At 36.6% G+C, this 20,666-nt stretch overlaps 1 protein-coding gene and 1 long non-coding RNA gene across 4 annotated transcripts in view; one reads left to right on the plus strand and one right to left on the minus strand.

Moving 5' to 3' along the window:
- Window positions 1-5,377: 5,377 nt before the first annotated feature.
- Window positions 5,378-15,812, plus strand: LOC112995476 (uncharacterized). Of its 2 annotated transcripts, XR_003262187.2 has the most exons (6): window positions 5,378-5,464; window positions 5,568-5,745; window positions 8,521-8,615; window positions 11,745-11,795; window positions 11,878-11,976; window positions 12,476-15,812. It is a non-coding gene; the product is annotated as an uncharacterized LOC112995476 (long non-coding RNA). The 2 variants fall into 2 exon arrangements; XR_010389108.1 differs by having other exon boundaries at window positions 11,878-15,812.
- The window catches only part of TBC1D19 (TBC1 domain family member 19), a 49,833-nt gene continuing 43,790 nt past the window's right edge, over window positions 14,624-20,666 (minus strand). For both annotated transcript variants that reach the window (XM_026120502.2, XM_064511336.1), the window contains 5 exons: window positions 19,060-19,169; window positions 17,723-17,814; window positions 16,814-16,929; window positions 16,043-16,113; window positions 14,624-15,016 (listed from right to left, as the gene is read on the minus strand). In XM_026120502.2, the coding sequence (XP_025976287.1) occupies window positions 14,942-15,016; window positions 16,043-16,113; window positions 16,814-16,929; window positions 17,723-17,814; window positions 19,060-19,169 (464 nt within the window). In that variant the 3' untranslated portion in view covers window positions 14,624-14,941. The remainder of the gene's footprint in view (window positions 15,017-16,042; window positions 16,114-16,813; window positions 16,930-17,722; window positions 17,815-19,059; window positions 19,170-20,666) is intronic.

Raw genomic sequence — 20,666 nt, forward strand, 5'->3', positions numbered from 1 at the left:
GGGCACACCATTGACATGTCCAGCAGGACTTCTGGGTCCCTTTCTGCAAAGCTGCTTTCTATCCAGTTGACCCCCTCTCCTGTATTGTTCCAAGGGGTATTATCTAGTGTCAACACTGAGGAACACCACTCATAACCACCTGCCAGCTTGACTTTGGAGTGTGAACCACTACTCTTTGAGTAGAGTGCTTCAGCTTGTTTTTCCCAGAATCCAAGAGCAGTTGAGGTTGGAAGAGACCATCTAGTCCAACCTCCCTGCTCGGAAGGTTTTCCGAAGCATGGGAAGTGTGCAAACTTCTGAATGACCAGTCCGGTTGGAATGAGCTGGCCAGCACTTGCTTACAGAGGTGGACTTTGTCATTCGTATTTATCAGACATTTGGTAATGCTGGAATGGTGATGTCACTAAAGCAAATCAAAGTAAAATGCAGAAGTATTTAAGTCTCTTCTAAATATGAAATACTATGGTTTAATTCTTCTTCAAGAATTGCTGAATTCTTTTTTCTTTTTTGGGAGGGGGGTCCACTCATCCACTCCATATCTCCCCTGCTGGACTATGAAGATGCTATGGACACCACTTCACAAACTTTGCTAAAATCAAGGTAATCCACTTCTATCCCCTTATCTGTACAGCCAAACATCTCATCATAGAAGACAAACATTTTAGTAAATCTGTGCTGGCTTTTCCAAATCACCATTTTGTCCTTCATGGGCCTGGGAATGGCTTCCAGAAAGATTAGTTCCATGATGTTCTCTGCAGAGAGGTAAGGCTGACTGGCCTGTAGTTCTCTGGACCTTATTTAGATAATGGATATGATATTTGCCTTTTTCCAGTCACTGGAGACCTCCTCTGGTTGCCACAGTCTTCCAGAGATGATAGGAATCAACACCATGACATCAGCCAGTTTCCTCAACACCTTCACATGCACCACCTGTCCAATCCTATGGACTGGTATACATTTAATTTACTTACACAGTCCCTAATTCCACCTTCCTTGCTGTTGGTAGTATGTCTCCCTCTCCAAATTTTGCCACTAGACATAGACATCTGGGATGTCTGAAAGAAAAATTTGCCAGTAAAGGCCAAGGCAAAGGTAGCTTTGAGTATCTCAGCCTTTTCCATGTCCTTTGTCAGTAGATCACCCACCCCTTTCGGCAGCAGGCACTGTGGATCTCAGGATTAGTATGTTTGTAAAGAAAACAATTTAGACTGTGGCCCCTCTGGATGTGGAGAGTTGTAATAGAAAGGCTAAAATTGGTGTGAATGGAGAATGAATGGGAATGTCTGTGTGGAGGCACAAGAAGCAGCACACAGCAGGGAAAGGGCTCTCAGCATGACGTGTGCTAATGGCACTCAAATTAGCATCTATGTGCAGCTTCACAAGACACCCGGATCTAGAGACAAAGAGCATTGACCAAATCCTAATGACTCACAGAGGTGGGACAGGATGGAGATAGTGATCACTCTTTTACAAAAAAGAATGCAAAAAGGCATATCTAAATCTTGCACATGGTAGGTAATCTAGGAAGGACCCAGGTGACATGAGGAGGACATGACAGCTGGCACCCCTTGTTCTCCATGTAATTGCAATGGCTCCTGAACCAAACATCTGGACACAAGCATCAATAGTGTTTGGCAGCTGGATAGAGAGCTTAAGCACCCATGCTTTGGCACCTGACAGTTGTACAGACTTCTTGGACACACACACATTCTGGCGCTTGAGAGTATGAAATTGTGAGTGTGAGTGACTGAAACCTGTTTGGTTTCAATGTTTATTTTAAATAAAAATAAAATCACCTTTCCCTCATAAGGTCTGGTATTGATATGTGCTACATATGTAATACAATGTTGCAACAGTGTTTCCTACAAGTGCATATATTTATCTTTTTGCAGATGGCACACTCATCTCTATAGTTAATCTATGGTTAATCTATAGTTAAGCTATTTATGTTACTTCCAGTCATTAGTCCTGCTCACTAATAATGGACTTGTACAGTCTTGTTCAACCCTTCTGGATGTATTTTGCTATATGGGTAACCTGTGATTCTTTAATCAGTCCTGTCTTCCATCCTTTCATTGAGCTTTACAGTAGAAAGCTAAATCACTTTAAAAAAAAAAGTGTATATTTGCATAGTTTGAGTGCCATTTCCATAAGCAATTTTTTCATCTACTTTCATGGATGAAAAAAGCCCCTGTGTGCTTTGTTGCACAGATTGATTTATCTAAATAGAAAAAGAGATAGGAAATAATCTTCTGTGTTGTTTAATACCTGCAGTTTTTTCCAATACATCCACTCAGCCAGTACTGAAAGGGCCTGGAAGCAGGTTTGAACAGTAGAACAAAGGAACAAAAAAAGTATTTTTGTTGCTATTTACAATCTCTCCAAACTACAAGATGAGAGTGCAGGAAGGTCTCAGTAGATCTGAAGACTCAAAAGGAAGAAAGAATTAACCGGATACAGAAACAGGCTGATAATAACAGATGAGAAAGAAACGTGGTGGACACAGGGAAAACAAACTGCAAAGAAAGAAATGCAGGAACAATAGAAAAGAAAAGACTTAGAAATAGTAAGCAAAAGCTTGGCTGGAAATTAAGACTGTCTGAGTTATTTATTAAAAACATTACATATACAAACATTAAGTTAATGTAAATTTGAATAAGCTATGACCACTAGATTATTGCTAAATTGTCCAAGGACCATTTGATTCTACAAATGTGAAAAGAAACACTTTCGTGAGTAGGATTGAGAGTAAAATTCAAGTGTGTCTTCTTGGGATTAGAAAAGCTATTCATATCTGCACCTGAATTATACAAAATGTACTAATCACAACCTCCTAGTTCTCCATTTCCCGTACTGATAAAACCTTGAAAGGAGGTGAAAGTTTATGGGCTCTATTTTTGTCAAAAAGAGAGGAGTCAACTAGTTACCTTTTCTCAGTTGGTTCTGAGTTACTGAAGTTTATGTTTTGAGGAGGGAAAGGTATTAGCTCAAGAGAAAACTATAAGAATTATTTAAAGTGGTCTTGTATTCCTGATACTCAATGGAGTAAGAAGCTATGGGCCATAGATCTACATCCAGTTATGGAAATGGGACTGAGAGAATGGAAGTGATTGAGCATTTTCCTCATCTGACAAGACTATTACTCCTTATGGTCTTATTATCAATGACCCAGAACCCAGGTATCTCTCAAACCAGCAAAGTAGCCTGGTAATAGGCTAAAATGCTGCTAAAATGACAAAATCTCTTTCAGTCAGTGAGAACAGTCATTAGCTATAGACCAGGGCTGTAGTTCTGTGAGAACTTTTTTTATTTCTCCTAGTTTCAGATTTTTAATCCTAATTTTTAGATTTTTTTAGTCACAGTATTAACAGTAGTATTGCAGAGATCTTTTTTTTCCTGTAACACATAAAAAGTAAAGCAAGTACAAATATTTTTTTAAAGTCTGAAAGCACAGGAAGTTCAGCAAACACTGCAGCTATTCATTGCAGCTATTTCTCTTACTATTATGGAAGCTTTGCTTGCACTTTTTCCAATTTGTTAAATTCCATATAGGGAGAAATATTCCATTTCAGCTAGAAGATGTTGGCTAGGCAGATTGCAGCAGAGGTTGAATTTTGTTTATTTAAAAAATAAACAAAGACTCAATTTGTTTACACAATATCCAGAGACACATCCGGAGATAGCAAATCTGAAGGAAAACAATGGCAGAATGAATGGCTAAAATATATGAGGCAGCACTTTGATTTCTGGAACCTGTAATAGGAGCCAACCAGCTTGCGAGGACACAATCTTACTTGTGTTGGAGGAGTAGGACTACTATTTGTCATGTCAATTAGATTACAACAGAGTGATGGGTTGTTATATATTCTAACTCCTTAGAAGGACTTTCAAGAGTAACACATCATGAACACAGTGACGACTGAGTCCCTCTCCTCATCTGATCTTCTCAGAACATGCCACACAGTAACTTTTTGCCAAAATTCATTGCCAGACTGTAAAAGTTGCCCAAAGAGAAAACTGCCCAGACATTTTGTTAAATTTCAGGAAGGCTTCGGTTGTGACAATTTTGCATCCTCAGCACTCATAATCAGTTTGTTTGTAGTTGAGACTTTTTATTTAAGAAGTTGGATCACTGTAGCCATATTTGATGTTCAGCGAACAGTAGTATTAAATAACCGGTCAATACACTGGAAGTAATTTGTTTGCCATTTTTCATGTTCTGTTTTCAAGCGAAGTAAGAATTCACCCCATTTCACCATGGAAGTGGTAGCTATGGAGATGACTCACTGAAAAAGGTCATCTCAGAGGAAGAGAGTTCAGATAATTTTCATTGTCATAGGGAAAAAAAAAAAAACCTGAGCATGTACATAATATTTCTCTCACCTCTGAATTTCAGTAAATCTCTTAATCTACCCCTACCTAGAGCAGAGTCAGCCAGGGCTTTGTGACTGCTTATTCCTCTCCTTTCCTGCTAGCCAGCAAACAAGAAAAAAGTACAATCAGAATAAATGACAAGAAGCACTAAACTGTAGGTGATCAGCTTTTATTTTATACCAAGTATGCTGATCAACTGTGAGAAAAAAAATTAGAATAAAAATTACAAAATGATTTGGCCATATTAATTTGGCACCTACAAAGATGTTAGCAGCAACTAATGAAGACTGCTTTCTGAGACATGTTTGGGTAGGCTTTCACTGGGAGAAAAAAAGTTGCTACTCACTTAGAACAGGAATTATTCAGGACAGGGTGCCTATTCGTGTTAATAGGAGTGCTCTGAGGAATCAGCTGTAATCTACTCGGTGTCTATAAAATAACTTGTATTAAAAATAAAATGAGTAGTAACTTTCAAAATATTTTGGTTCTGTCGAAGTAAGGAGCTACAGCCCTGTTAACTTATAACACATATAGTTGTTCTTTACGTGAACGAGCATGGTGTCTGAGAAAAATGCTGGCAGATTAATTATGTAAGACGGAAATATTTTCCTCTTTAAATAAATATTTGAGATGAGAACAAAGAATAATTTTTTCCTCATGAGAAAGCAAAAAGGAAGAGACCAGAGCTTTCACTTCAAATATGGTTCTGGTAGTTTTAGTAGCTGTAACAAATGCTGTTGATTGAGAAGTGCAACAAGCAATCATTCATTCAGAGGGCAGAGCTTGAGGGAGTAGGAGATTATAGTTTCATGTTCTGTGACTAGTAGATAGTAATAAGAAGCCTAGTGAATGTCTATATCGTGTGTAAATACAATTCTATTCAGCTGGTCTGTGGTAAATTGAAATGGCTGCTTTGAGGTCACAGCAAGCAGATCGTTTCCTGGAATTTCTGAAGACATGTTGCACATCCTGTAAACAGGATCTGCCTCTAGATCTGTGAGAGCTCTGACACAGACTGGCAGGTACGGTGAACGAGTGGTCACATGAAAAATAATTCAGCAGAGACAGCTACTCTCATATCATCCAGAAGGTGAAAGAGATACGGAAACTATTGTTCTCTTGCCCATGCTGAGAAAATCAAATAACATTCGTTTTGTCTTTTTCTGACTTTATTTTTTTATTCTTCGGATTAGGTGAAACAGGAAGAAAAGAATAGGACACCAGTTCCTCAGGAGCAGGACACTGGAAACAAACTGTCTTCCTACTTTCAAGTACAACCTTGGTCATCTGGCATTATGACTTACTGCAAACAAATGTATTTCTCAGAAAAAAGAGAGAGCAAAATCTCCATTGCTTACATCTTCAGAAACAGTACGTACAGTTCATTTTCATCCCTGCTCACATTGCAAGTTGTAATATTTGCCCACCAGATGAGGGGCTTTGAAGGGGTGTGTAGTGTGCTAAGCTTGCTTGAGCACTTGAGTTGAATGAGCTTCATGAGATTCCTTGGGTTTAGACTTTTTTATTCCCTTATCTGCCTTCATGGTGAAACTGGGAGAGTGTTGGTTAGAGGGGGGACAAAAAAATCCTTCATTCAGTGACAAAGTTTGTCAGCCTCCTCTGATACGGCCTGTATACAGGAAGGACTTATCCACTTCAGTTTAGTTAGTTAGTTTTAACAGCTGTTTTTAAATTGTTCAAGGGACTCTGACTTGGAGATCTCTTCCACTGAGCTGTATAATATCTATAAAGTTAAAACCACTGTAACCGTCAGTTCAAGCACTACATAGCACCTTCTATTGAGAAAATGAGGAAGCAATTCCTGTTATCCAGAGATTTCTGACCATCATTTCAGAGCTCTGTCCACCGATCTGAGACATTACAGGTATTATTTTCTTTGACAATATATTAGAATCCATTATCTGGGAGTGCTTTATACCTTGTCAACCTAGGCAGTTTACAGAAATTCTGTTATATTTGAGAAGGCAGGGAAGAGGGGATACCTGCTTATCGAGCATTTGCAATGTTACCCTAACCCTCAACGGAGCCCTAATAAGGCCAGCTGATTTAACCAAGCAATTACAATCTTTACTATGTTATGCATCATGCTCCCTAGCACAATACTTAGCAGAAAAAGGACGCACGCATCTCGTCTGTGTCTGTATTAGTTGCTCCAAACATTGATGTAGCATTTTCACAGAAAATAATTTCAAAATCAATCTTGCAAGACTAAAGAGAGACTCAAAAAAGTATTTGGCATCAAAGATAGATACACTCCCACTGGAACTAGCTGCGCTAACACCAGGTGTGTTCCACGTCCTCTGGAACTAGGATCAGTGATCACTGAAAACTGAAAGTTTTGATAATCACTCCAGAACTGGTACCTTCTACAGCATCTTGATGTTTTTATAGTCTGAGAAAGGAAAACAAGCTCAAGAAACCACTAGCTACAAAACCAAAATTGGGTTGCCAGTGCCTCCTGAATTAAGAAGACTTGAGGTTTTTGTGGCACTTGTTAAGAGTTACTGCAGAGTAACTCTGCAGGGCACTGCAGAGAGAGACTGCAGCAAACCATGCAGTATGACAGTGGGTGTTGTTCCTTAAAGCAGGACAGTTACCTTGTCCCTGAGAGTCTTAAGCAGGAAATTAGAGCATGACATAAGGCGTACTTCTTAAATTCTAACACCTCCCCCTTTTAGACCTAACGGATGGCCTGTAAACTCACACTGAAATAAGGAAACTAATAAAAATTTTAAAGAAATATTATGAAGGAAATAAAAAGCTAAAATGTCTAACATTAATCCTGACTAAAATCTTAATACAGCACTGAGTCTTTAAAGACTGTCTCTGTCCCATAATAACCCTGCCTTTGAATGGCCCAGTCCCACCACAAGCAGAATGTACAGCCTTGACCTGTTTGCATTGGAACATTTTCCTGAGCAGTGTCAGCAACCATCTCTTTGTTTAGATGTCTGGACTGAAATCAGGAAAGAGAAATTTACTATCCACTTCTTATTTAATAATCTTGTCCTGGCATTTTCTAAAAAGGGGCAACATTTCAGCCTACAGAAAATTGACAAGGAGACTTAAGTTTGCGGTGAGAACATACTCATTTCGCTTGGGTTGTATCCACTTTTCTGAGAGATCCACAGTATACTCTACCAAAACAGAACAAAAAATTAAGGCCTGTGTAACTGAGAATATTCTTCACTGAACTGTTTGAAACTTGTGAGCCAAACATCTAGCTCTTTGAAGGGTTGTTTATTGAATAACATTTTACACTGTATATATCTTTCTGCTGTTAGAAAAGGTTATCTTTTCCTTTGTAAAAATACAAAACTGAACTGAGATTTTATAAAAATGTTTGGAATAGCACAGCTATAAGAATACTATCCTTAAGTTGAAAACACAACTAGAATAACTGTCAGAATTACAGTTCCTGCTCCTCACCTAGGAAAATACAAATAAGTATTTATATAAATTCTTTTTTCAATGAGGAAAAAAATGCATCTGAACAGGCAAAGATGGACCATAAATCTCAGAGATATCCTTACTTTTTATACAAACAAGTTTACTTAAAAAAGAACAACCTTTGAGGGAGAATTTCATCATCTTCAGAGACTATAAAAGATCTGACAAACTAGAAAACAACGTAAAGCTTCTATCATTACAAATTTATATTGTACATCTCATGTAAGATGATCTTTGTTTTTTTTTCTCTGCATAGATTTCATCATTCTTTGTTCTCTGAAAACAGTACTTTCATTTTATCTTATCCTTGTGCTCTAGAGTCTTGCATAAATACCTACTATTTGTAAAACAAAGAAGTTCATCTGTATAAACTAGCATCTCAACCCCTCCCTCAACAACAGCCCAAAGCATGGATGAGTTTTATAAACAGCATATGATAATGGCAAAATTTCAATTACCTGCTTTGAAGTTAGCACATACACTGCTCTTCTTATAAAGCCAAGGTGCTCAGTATGTTCTCAGACATGTTTTTCCAACTTCCAAGTGAATACATGTGCCAACATCCAGACTAAGAAAATTATCAGTCATTTTTTGCCTATATGTTCACTCCTCCTCTCTCATTCTCTCCTTTTAATTGAGAATCTGATAGATATACAGTATACCCTTTCTCCACAGAATTTCTCCAGTGTTTGTGTTTAAAACTGTGACAGGATTACCAAGAACACATCTTGGGCATCAGTCCCTGCTGTTTCAGGAAGACTGCAGTGACGGTAAGCTCTTTGATGGCTTTAACTTTCTAAGATTTCACTGGAAGAAAAACATCTAGTGGTAAAAGTTTGAATTTCAAAATTTATACAAACATATCAAAATGAAATTTTTTTTCTTTCATTCAGTTCAATAAAACTTGCTCCAGCTTTTAAATTAAAAAATAGCAAAAAATGCAGGAACACTCTTTTATGCTTTCATTGACTTACATGATTTAGCTGCTGAATAAAGACACAGTCTAAAGTCAGTAGAAGAAAATGTACTTCATTTAAATATCCAGATAGCAAACAGTCCCCTTCTATTTGCGGAGATCATCTTCCACAGGGTTAGGGCACTTTTTTCCACAAGCCCTTGCTTCTGAGAACCACGTTCCACATCATAGTGGATAGCACGTGATTGTGGTAGTGAGGCAAAGGTGGGAGACAGGCTCTTCTGCCTGCATGCTATAGGTGAGGGGTATTAAAACCAATAATATACTCCACCATACATATTAGTTAAGTACATATCTTCAGAAACTTGTTATGGTAAGAGGTGATGGTCAGAATATCCTAAATGTATCATGAACTAAAATTAAATATCTAAATATGTCTTTATGTTGGAAACTATGAAGCAAACTTCTTTACCACTAATGTGAATACTGAAAGCAACCGGAACTTCCTTCACAAGCTGTAACAATGCCAGTTTTCCAGAGTCAGAGCTTCATGTCAACATTAATGAACCAGAATCAGGCTTCAAAGCAATGCTTATGTTTTTGTAACCCAGAAGCACTAAAAAAAAAAGTAGGAAAGGGAAAATCTTGTGACACTAGAGATACAATCAAAAAAGTTTAGATAATAAATAATTCTGAACAGATAGAAAATTAAACATTATTGCATTTTTCAACATATATTTGTACTGATTTACTGTTTATAACCAGACTCATGAAGAGCATAACTTTATCCTAAACTGAGCATTTCAGACAAAAATTACAGAATGTACCATTCAACAAACAACTGTTGAATAAAATGAACGATCAAATACCTACTAAAACTTTTATGTGGTTATAACAATATTTTGTCTTTGACTGTCAAATTCCAATTTGTCTCTTAATATAATACAGCCTTCTTTTAATTTGTTTAAGACTATCAAAGCACAGAAATTAGTTGCATGCTTTGTCTTGTACAAATTGTGGGGTTTAACTCCTTTGTAAAACATTCTGTTTATTTTGGTCATAATCCCGAAAGAAACAATTTATTCAAACTGGCATCAGCCAAAAGCCATGTCATTTGGCAAAGCATCATGGTCCTCCATGAAGCCAATTCTGTAGAAATAATTGTTACCACATGCCAATAGTTTAACATCTAAAACAGTACACTGATTTTGAAATACAGGCAAATACAGGCCCAGCTACATCCTACTTTATAGCCCCTGAAGTCCTCCTTCTGCAACCTTCTGTTGCTAACTTCCAACAATATACAGAATCAGGTGAACCTCCTTGAGCCTAAATGCAGGCTCAGAAGAAAATTGGTTTGTTAAAAAACTATTATCTTTCCTGTAATTATTTTAAGACTGATCCCCAGTGAGTGTTTAGAAAGTGTGATTAGAATGGGTTCCAAATGGATTGTAGTACCACAAAATGTGCTGAAGCTAAGACATACATCATCTTCCAGCCATGGATTTGTCCTGTCCTCATTGATGTCTGCTGAATTCAGTTGCACTATTATGTTGTCCATGGAAGACACAAGTATCCTGAAATGCTTCTCAAAAGCGTAATTGGTTTATAAGGTAGTTATTTGGTAGTCATATCGACTAATTAAAGAAAAATACTATGATGAGGCATTTTAACACTGGTTTAAAGTACAGAACAAGTGTTCTACTGCTTGATCAAAATCCTCTTCCCTGCATTAATGTTTTTGTTAAGGTATTGAAAAAGTTAAGTATGAAATGTGCAGGGAAAAAAACATCCTTCACTCAGTTAGCAGCACAGAGCTTTCTGGAGATTTCTGATTTTACTGTTGTTATTTACTACAGTAAATGACTCTTCCAAAAGTATTCACAGAAACCCGAAACAAGTATGCCCTTGTGCTGAAAGTCTCTGCAGGCAGTGACTGGGAAGGGCATTTTTCTTCTCCTTTCATACCGGCTCCTAAAGCTGTAGAAAACACCACAGCAGTCCTTTATACTTCATATAAACTCGCTATCTTTAACACTGTGGCGAGGGAGTCATTTCTGGGGTATTGTCTGCGCCTTGGGGGGACGGGCAGGACGGCTGGTGCCCCGCTGCCGCCTCGCAGCAGCCCCCGGTGCTCCTGGCCGGGCCCTGGGGCACAGGAGCCCTGCGGGAGCGGGTCCTGCTGTGCGAGCAGCGCTGTTCATCCCAGCAAACCCCCTCCAGCTAATTGCCTTTCCTGTGTCTGCTTCGGGGCTGAAAGTAGGCAGTGCAGCACCATCCGCCAGCAGTCAGACATGAACAGGAAAAGCCTTTAAGAAAGGAGGGAAAAGGAAGAGCCCGGCTGTTCCAGCCACTCCTTTCGCATCCTCCCCTCCCTCCCCCCCATTTCCTAACATAAAATACCTTACAAAGTATCTGAGAAATATTTTAGCCATTTATTGAAAAACGCAGAAAGACTCTTCCCCTTCCTCACTGAAAACAGAGTGCTAAAATTTTGCAATACATTTCAGCGTCTTTTAAATCAACTCTTATTTAGTGTTAATATGCAACCCACAAATTTGCTTTCCCTTATTAGATCTTTATACCGAAATTCTATTTGGTGAAATCACTTCAATTTTGTTTGAAGAATTTTATAAAATTCATTGGGTTTCTTTTTATCAGATGACAGTAGAAAAGAGGTATGGGCACAAGTTTTTTGTTGGTTTCTGGTAATGTGTAGAAATTTGTCTTAAAATGATGCCTCTTTCCAGTCTGTTCCCTTCACTATCTGTTTTCCAGTCTCCACGCTCTCTCCATTTCTCAAAATAAAATTTGTTACTATGACCAAAAAATACAGCAAAAAGTAGAAACCGTTCTAGTTATTCAATTGTTCCATTACCCAGCCATCAAGATTTAAGTTTCAATATATTTTTGGAAGTACTGAAATAAGATAACTTGGGTACATTTTTAGAAAAGCCTATTTGCTTTTGCATTTTTTAAACAGACTATTTGACAGTACAAGACACCCTTGACAGATTGGAGCCAGAATACTAAGGTAAGCAGCAAAAAATGATCTTTATCTAAAATATGGAAACAATTGTTTCTTGAACTGAAATGTCTATTTATGTCAATTTCAGATGGGGAGAAACAGAGTAAGAAAAATAATTTGGCTAAACAGAGCCTTCCGAGTGAATGCAAACTCTGTGAACTCTGAATGTGAGCCCATTTAAATTAATGTAAGCATCCATTTATTTATAATTCTATTATCAAAATCTGGCCATTACTTATAACAGCATAAATGAAAAAGGAGTTTTAGAGATTTGGAAGCCAAATGACAGACTATGGACGTCAATGGGTTTGAACTGGTCTCTAGAGTTGAAGAATTAACATTTAAATAATTATACTACCTAGGAGTACAAGAGTGCAATCTAGCTGTACGATAGATATCAGTCATTTTGTTTTTAAAAATGCTTGAAACAAGAGCAAGTATCAGCCAGATTCTGAAATGTAATATTTCATTGCAACTGAAATGAGAAACTGAGAACATGAAAACAGTATCTTCAGTAGAAGCATTTTTTTTTGTCAAATTAAAAAAAAAAAAAAACTTTGATAGGGTAGAGTTGAAGTCTTAGGAGAGTATGCAGTTCATTTTTAATCTCATTTTTAAAGCAATCGTGCTTATTGTGCCGACATGTATGCGTGTGAATCTGTCTGTGTCTTTGTGTCTTTTGGAAGTCAGTTTTAACATCTGACATAAAGCAGCAGCAGTCTTCAAGAAATTCTGCTGCTACCAGTCTGGTCCATGCAATACCTGGCTCAAGAGCTGCATGCGGTCCCCAAAGCCCTTTGGCCAACCCAGCAGGTAAGCGGCGAAGCATCAGCCGAGGCTCGCGGAGCAGCCAGCCTGGGCAGTCGGCACGAGTAGTCTGCCTGAAGATGCAGGTCGGTCCAGACCAGCCACAGAACATAAGGTCCCTTGTCCAGCCATCAGAGAAAACACGGGCAGAGGATGTGACAAGGAGATCGGGTACCCCAGTGGGGAAGGTACAGAGGGCACAAGGGAGACGTGAGACCGTTCAGACAGACAATGAGAAAAACAGACTATATTCTGTTATTCACAGAACTGCTTGCTCAAACAATAATTCAGTCTATCTCTGCCTACTTCAAAATTTTCAAAAGTATGAACACAACAAAAAGGGGAAAAAAAATCTCTCGAAACTTCCAGAATATGAGTTTAACATTAAAATGATTTCCAGACTGGTACAACCTGTCCACACCCAATCTTATGGATTTTAAAAACTGCTAAATGCTGCATTTTTAGAGGTAGCTCTGTATTATATAGTGTTTTGAAGATGAAATGTAGTCTTGTAGTTAAAACATAAATGGAGCATCCTGGAGTATAAACAAGAATTTGAGAGAGGAGAGTTCTCTTTTAAGAATTTCCTCTGTAACCTTTAGCAAATCACTTAATCTTTCTGTGCCTCCATTCCTCATATTTAAAACAGTGTAAATACTTTCTGGGAAGATAAAAGCTGTCATATGTGTCCTGGGTTTTTTACAACTACAAGTCATAGAAAATCCTCTAGTTAAAACATTAAAACCATTTCTTACAAATATTAAAGATCAATTTTTTGTTATACAGAATAAAACTGCTGAAAATATTCTCTTTCAATGTGTCATACCTGTTAAGCAGTTTAATTCTTTATGTAAGAAGTGATCATGTTGAGTCCACAGCTTTATCTTTTTTAAAAATTAGCTTTACAAATTAACGAGAAATCTATAAAAGTTCATCTATAGTAAGTTCCTAACTGTATTATCCAGATAGAGATAACAAGAATCCCAGACATAAAGCTCACGACCCCATCTGAGACTATAGGGTAGATCACTTTTCACATAACGTTTGAACAGACCATAAAGAGTTCATGTTTCACTGTCATACATTCAGGATGTATGACAAATGATGACTACTACATATATGTAACTTAGATGAAGATAAAAGTGCTTTGGCAAATGCAGCAGCTATGCTAACTGTTATGTTCTTTTGACTTCAATCCTTTTTCAGGTGTTAACATATACTTAATCCAATTGGTTTAGTAATTCCCACTTTGGTATTAAATAAATCAGTGAAAAAAGCTGGAAGACATCATAAAATAGTATGATTGCTAACAGAAGATGAGCCAGAAGATGAGCCTGATGATGTAGTGAAAATCTGTCACTCACTGATATGAGTTTGGATTCTGAACTGAAGCCTGAGCTGTTGAATCACAGAGGCTGGAAAACTGGCAAAGGCATAACGTTATGCTCCCAAACAGGGTGTGTGGCATAGTGAAAAAACTCCTGGCATCATTCGCAGGTGAATATTTTGGCTCATGTAAAGACTGGCTTCAACAAGTTCTGAAGGAAGCTACGTTCAGTCCTTCTCCACAGGGGAACATACTTCTGCAGCATGGGGCCTCTGATGGGACGCTGGGTAGGAGTTTTCTTAGGAGACACCTGAGAGAGCTGTGGACCTAACTGGAGATAAACTTGAAATGAGGAACTACATCTCTTGGACGATTTGAAACTTTTATGCTTAAATATGAGCATTTTAGATTGCATGTAGCTGTATATAAAAAGAATAAATAGAAGTAACTGACCGGGGAAAGAACACGGGGAAAAATTCAGTGGGGAGAATAAGATAGCGACAGCAGAACTGATGTATTTTTCTGTCCTTTCCTTAGAAAATGAGAAAAAATTCTTGTAACTTAAGGTGTCATTATTTTCTCATTTTACTGTACTTGAGATGATATCCTCTACAATGTGAGCTTGCAGAAGTAATTTGATGGGAAAAGAGAGCTTTTACAAATCTGATATTAACAGACACTCAAACATCAAACACCCAAGTTAGATGAATAGTTACATTACCTTTATTTAATTTAACATTACATGCATATTAGACACTGATTCATACTGTTCATTTGCACAAGTAATCATTCTTCTTGTACAAATAAGAACCATTGCTCTTATGGTGAAATTCAGTAGCATGTGGTGCACAGACTGGTGTGCAAAGTTACTGTTTTCAGTTAGAAAATTGTATTAAGGTCATGATTTCTAAATGAATATTATACATAGTTTAATTTTGGTTTTATGCAGACATTGCATAGTTGATTATTAGTTTCTAATGAAAGACTGGAAGTGTGGTATCAGTACTGTTGAAGCAGATCAAGTGACAGTAGCAAACAAGAAGATTTGAAGAAGAGGCATAACCTTCAGGGTTGAAAGGTCAGCAAGTACAGCCTGAGGTAAAAAACAAAAAGGGTTGTTAAACTTGACATTTGAATCAAATTTCTTTAAAGCAGCAAAGAAGTCTGAAAAAGATTCAAATGCAGACTACAATACTAACAATAATTAGGCTGTTTGGATCTGTCTGGAAACAAATTGTGCTGTTTTATGCAAGTGTGAAGAGGTTTCTCTTGCCTTATTTTTCATTTTAATATTTTGAAGAAAAAATATATATCTAGGTATATAAACCAAGTAACTTTATTGTAGCCTTTAGACTTTCTTCAAATATACATGGCATCATGAGTGTGTAAGAGGTCTAACATTTCAACTTGCTTCTAAAAATAATTGGGAATTAAGAATCCTTATCCTGTGGCTTGGCTAGTACTTGTAAAGTAAGTCCAATGTAATGACTCAAATAGTCAATGTCTTGTGATGAATGTATGTTTAAAAGAAAAAAGAAAAAGAGTCATCACAAGCCTTCAGTGTTTGAAAAAATACATATCATCAGATTTTTGGAAAAAATATACTTTAACAAACTACTAGATATAAAAAACAATCATCTTCATCTTAATCATTTCATTCTCTTGATTTCACATCTGTATTTACAGTGAAATTTTAGATTTAATATTGATAAAAGTAACCTTGTAAAATCTCAGTAAAACCAAAAAAAAAAAAAAAAGATGCAACTACCTTAAAATGTACTGGCAAGAAAGGTACAAATCTCCCCAACATTTTAAAAACAATATACCCCCAAAACATTAAACATTATTCATTGAAATAATAATAATAAAAAATATCATTTTACGAAGTTAACTTGATAACACTGAGTTCTTGTAACAAATATAACCTTTTACATCCTTGTACTCCAGAAAAGCAATACTATATACTGTGTGTTCATAATTTCCATGGGTTTTACCTAAGGCAAGAATTTAAGCAGAAAGATTTGCACTATGTACCACGTGCCATCTGAAGCTTAAGTTACCGTGGTTGGCAAAGCATCAGGAACTATTTCAATCTCCTCTAAGTGAAACTTATCCTTACTTCGGCTGCAGCCAGTGATGTCACCTCCATCAGGTTGACTGCTCGGAAAGCAAACACAGCAGCTGCCAGGACTGAAAGAAAATGCCCAGTATTTAAGTTGCTGACCTGGTAATTAGTAGTTAGAGTTAATCTTGTTGTAAAATACCAATTCTTACTCCCTTACAGTAATTATTTTGATTTTGAAGAATAATATATAATGGATGTCAGTGTTTGAGTTTCTTTGGCTATCCATTATGAAAACGATAGGAACAACAGTATATTCCTTGTGAAAAGTCTGAGTGAAAATGCTTGACTTTAAGGTGACTAGCTTTTAATTAAGAGGGACAACGCGATTTACAATTCCTTTAAGCCATTAATTTGCATTTATTTAAATAGCAATTTTTAATAGCATTCCAGTTGTGAACAATATATAACATGAGATGAGAATGTCATTTATTTTATACTATCTAATGTTGCCACATAGAATGTGTGAGCTAACAGAATATCCTCTATTCTGATCAGAGAGCACTTCGCATTTTTGGAGTGCTATCGCAGCAAACATAATAATCAAGAACAAATATTATTAAAAATTACTTCACATATTTTTGTTAGAGATGCAATATGTATGCAGTTTTATTCATCTAACAGTTAGCCTCTGACTTATATGCCATCTGCTTTCAACATTCAAAGAGCAACTAAATTTTCTTCTTTTCACAAAATATATTTTAGGCTAACAGTATCTGCCTTACATCTGTCTGGATTTAACATTTTTTGTAAAAATAATTTCATTACCAGCAAGAATTTCTAGAGAGTTGTATCCTAGGATTCTGTCCCACAAAAGCAAGAGCTGGTCTGTAGCTAAATAACCAGAAAATGCTCGTACCATCCATTTAAATGAAATTCGCAGCCTGCAAACAAGTGATAAACAGTAATTATTATATTTCTATCTCCAACATGATCAGACATGTTCTAAAATATTCTATAAAATGAAAATATTTTGCTATTTTTTTGTATTTCTCTCCCAGTGAGAATAGCCATTTTCTCTTGCAGTATTAATAATGTATTTTTTTGCGATAGCCTTCAGAAAGTTATTCAGCATCTCATTTGATAAAGCACTAGTTTCATTAAACGATTTTGACAAAACAATCACACTGGAGGGATCCTCAGCTATTATCAGCCCCAATGTTTCATCCATTTCTGCTATTATGCTATTACTATGAAAATCAATTATAATGCAGTAAGATTTTCAGATTCCATTACACTTGGTGCTATGGCACTTAGGGCCATGAATACACTATAGAAAATGACAGTCTTCTGCTCTCTCTCCTTCCAATAGCTTCTGCTGTAAGTAGTGTAAAAAACAATGTAAAAAAAAAAAAAAGTCTTCTGTCGCCTAAGTAGTAAACCACTTTTTTTTTGGACAAAGTCCCTCAGGTCTAACATGAATTACTGAAACTTCGCTGAATGATATAGCGTTCCTCAGACAAACACAAAGAGCAATTCTCCTTTTTCATACAACAGGCACAAAGAACATCTATGCAGGTTAGACACAGGAGTTCAACTGACTTTCAAGAAAAATGGCACATTGATGTTTGACCTTTTGAAAAATTTCTCATAGCTTTTAAATTAAAATACTACAGAATAGCATTTTCAGAACAATTAAACTGCAACTTTTGCAGCAAGCCAGAAGGAAGTACTTACGGTTGAGCCCCAATTTCTCGAAGGTGATAAAAGAGCTGGGGCAGATGGGTTTGTAGAAGAGTCTCAAACAGCAAACATAATGACACAATGCCCTAATAAAACACGATCATATCCTGAATACTAATATTCATGTTGTAAAATCTGAGAAAACAATATCAGCATGACAGTCATCAATTTTTAATTCAAGCAATAAAACTATTAATGACATACTATACAGCTCAGGTGGATAGGGCACAAGAGCAACTCTAATACCTTCAGGCGCTAAAGCCTTGATCCTACAATTACATGTATGTATCAGCGACATATTAGGTTGTGATAGTCCCCTTCAGCTGTACGTGGTATTTGTACGTCAGGGTCTAAGTACCTAGTGGCTTATTACAATATATTTAATTACAATATTACTCAAAATATTTCCACTTTGAGGAAACAGATTTCAGTTACAGTGTATATAAGCTAAAAAACTGATGATGTGAGAAATAATCTATCTCTGATTACTAAAAACAAACACCAACAGGTTTAACTACAAAAAAGGTAAATGTAAAAAGAAATTCTTTTTTTATAAATTACCATGAAAATGATTACAGTGTCCTGCCTGATCAGTTTCCCTGCTACTAATGACTCAAAGAATGTGCCCAGTCTTACAATGCTATATTAATAAAAGCATTTTCTTTTAAACAGGAAATGTTCTTAAAATGTAATGCAACTATTCAGAGCTTTGTAAAGGAGAAGAGAAAATATTTACTATGAGCTACTTTTCAAAAAAAGAAAATAAACAAACTTTCAACAATTGTCTTACATTCAAGACAGCTGGCCGTGAACGTAACAAAACGTATTTAAACTCTTTCTCCAGCATCCAGTAGTGCTAAAAAGTGTGTGCTGTCACACAAAGATACATGAGTTATAGAAAGAGGGATTAATCTGAGATTACTGAAACTCTACAGCAGATTACATTCCAATCCCTCTACCCCTGGAACACACTTAAGCATGTACTTACATGTCATCGATTAAAATTAGATTAAGTACGCACTTAAGTGACGTCTTGAATTGAGAAGCATATTAAACAAAAGATGTGACTCTCCAAAAAAAAACCCTCATAAAATGAAAACTGTATTATTTTAAAGTATGCAATATTCTATAGGAAAAGACCAACACTGAGGTAGAAAACTAAAATATCCAAATTAGATTTACCTAATATTCTTTCCAAGGTTGTTTGAAATATTTTATTATATTTAAAAGCATATATTTCAATCACGTAGAAAAGTAAAAACATGTCATTATATATTATTGTTCCATAGCAAACAGAATATCAAGTGGGTTTTAATTCTTAGTGAACTTACAGAGGGATGGGAAGAGATGGAATGGAGTCTGAAGAAAAAACGCACATACATCTCACGGAATATCTGATACAATTTGGAAGGTTCATGGTACAGAAAACAAAGTGGAGCAACTGCAAGGATAAAAGAATTTAATTTACTCAACACTGTAAACTGCTAAAAGAGTTCAGTGATTAAGTGCATGAAGTATGGAGAAAACCAAGTAATTTATAGCAGTACAATTAGCAAAACAATAACAAATCAAATATTTAGAAAGAAATGTTTTATATTAGATCCTATCATTTAAAGTCAAAGAAGTTAAACAAAGGAGAACAATAAGTTGTAGGTAATAGCTCCCTGTATTTCAAGAAGCTAAACTAATCAGAACCTGCTTACTATTGTGCTGGCTTCCTAAGCATATGGAAACTGTTTTGAGGATAGTGTCACTGGGCAATGGTGAGTTGAATAGTGCAAGTTTTGGATTCAACTGTCTACAACTTCCAATGTGCTCTTGGGCTGGCGACCCTCTCCAACCTGGTTCCCCATTTGGAATAATTTTACTGTGTGAAATAGGAATAATTCTACTGTTTGAAATAGGAATAATCTTACTGTTTGAAAGTAGGTGTTGTGAAAATTAAAATATTAATAAACAGCTTTTGGATACCACAATAACATCACATAAGTATGACTGATTGATAGAGACCTTTTTATTTGTTCTAAGATCTGAAAAACATGGACATTTTGTAGGTTACAATTTAGCAGGCTTCCAATATAGCTGATTCAAAATCAGAAGTTAGCTACATTTGTAAAGCAGCGGTTCTCAAACTTTGTTTTTTCAGTTGGTCCCATTCTTCTTTTTGTAAAGGTCTGGTCATACAGGTAAATTAATCTGTTGTATGTATATGCTGCACAAACACACAATCAGTTTCCCCCAATATCTACTCCGCTCATTCAGCGCACAGGTTTCACAGCCACATGCTCTGTACACATTTCAACAAACAGCCTTTGCATCTGTCCACTCACTCACCAGAGCCACCTCTTGACTCTACAGATGCATTCATTCTGCATCACAGCTTGCACTTAAACAGGTTCACAGTCGCTATCTGTACACTCACCCTCCCTTCCAGTTCTGTTCACACAAGATAGGGATACCGATACAGTTGTCTGCATACATATATGCACATATGCACATAAATATACATACATTTAAATATATGAATGTATGCATGTGTGAATTCATATATATATGTGTGTGTGTATACATATATATATATATATATATATATATATGAACCAGAGAAGGTGGCTTAGTAGAAAATAATGGCATATCTGTATGTGTACGAGAGGTGGAGGTGCTAAGGTAAGGTGAGATGTTCACAGAAATGTACATTCACATAGGGGTGAAAAAAGTGAAGGGTGTTACTAGTGTGTATGTGTAAGGAATGAAAGTGGGGGTGGAAGAGTTGGCAGGGTACATATGTACAGAAAGGCCAAAAGGATATCAGAACAGTGTCTGGAAGTTGCCTCAAGCAGAGTATATGTACGCAGGCAAACAAAAATGAGCAGGATCCACATAAAGCCCCAGATACTTCCTCCTTCAGCAGCACAGATTGGAACCAAGAGATGCTCTG

The sequence above is a fragment of the Dromaius novaehollandiae genome, chromosome 4, assembly GCF_036370855.1.
Source record: "Dromaius novaehollandiae isolate bDroNov1 chromosome 4, bDroNov1.hap1, whole genome shotgun sequence".
NCBI lineage: Eukaryota > Metazoa > Chordata > Aves > Casuariiformes > Dromaiidae > Dromaius > Dromaius novaehollandiae.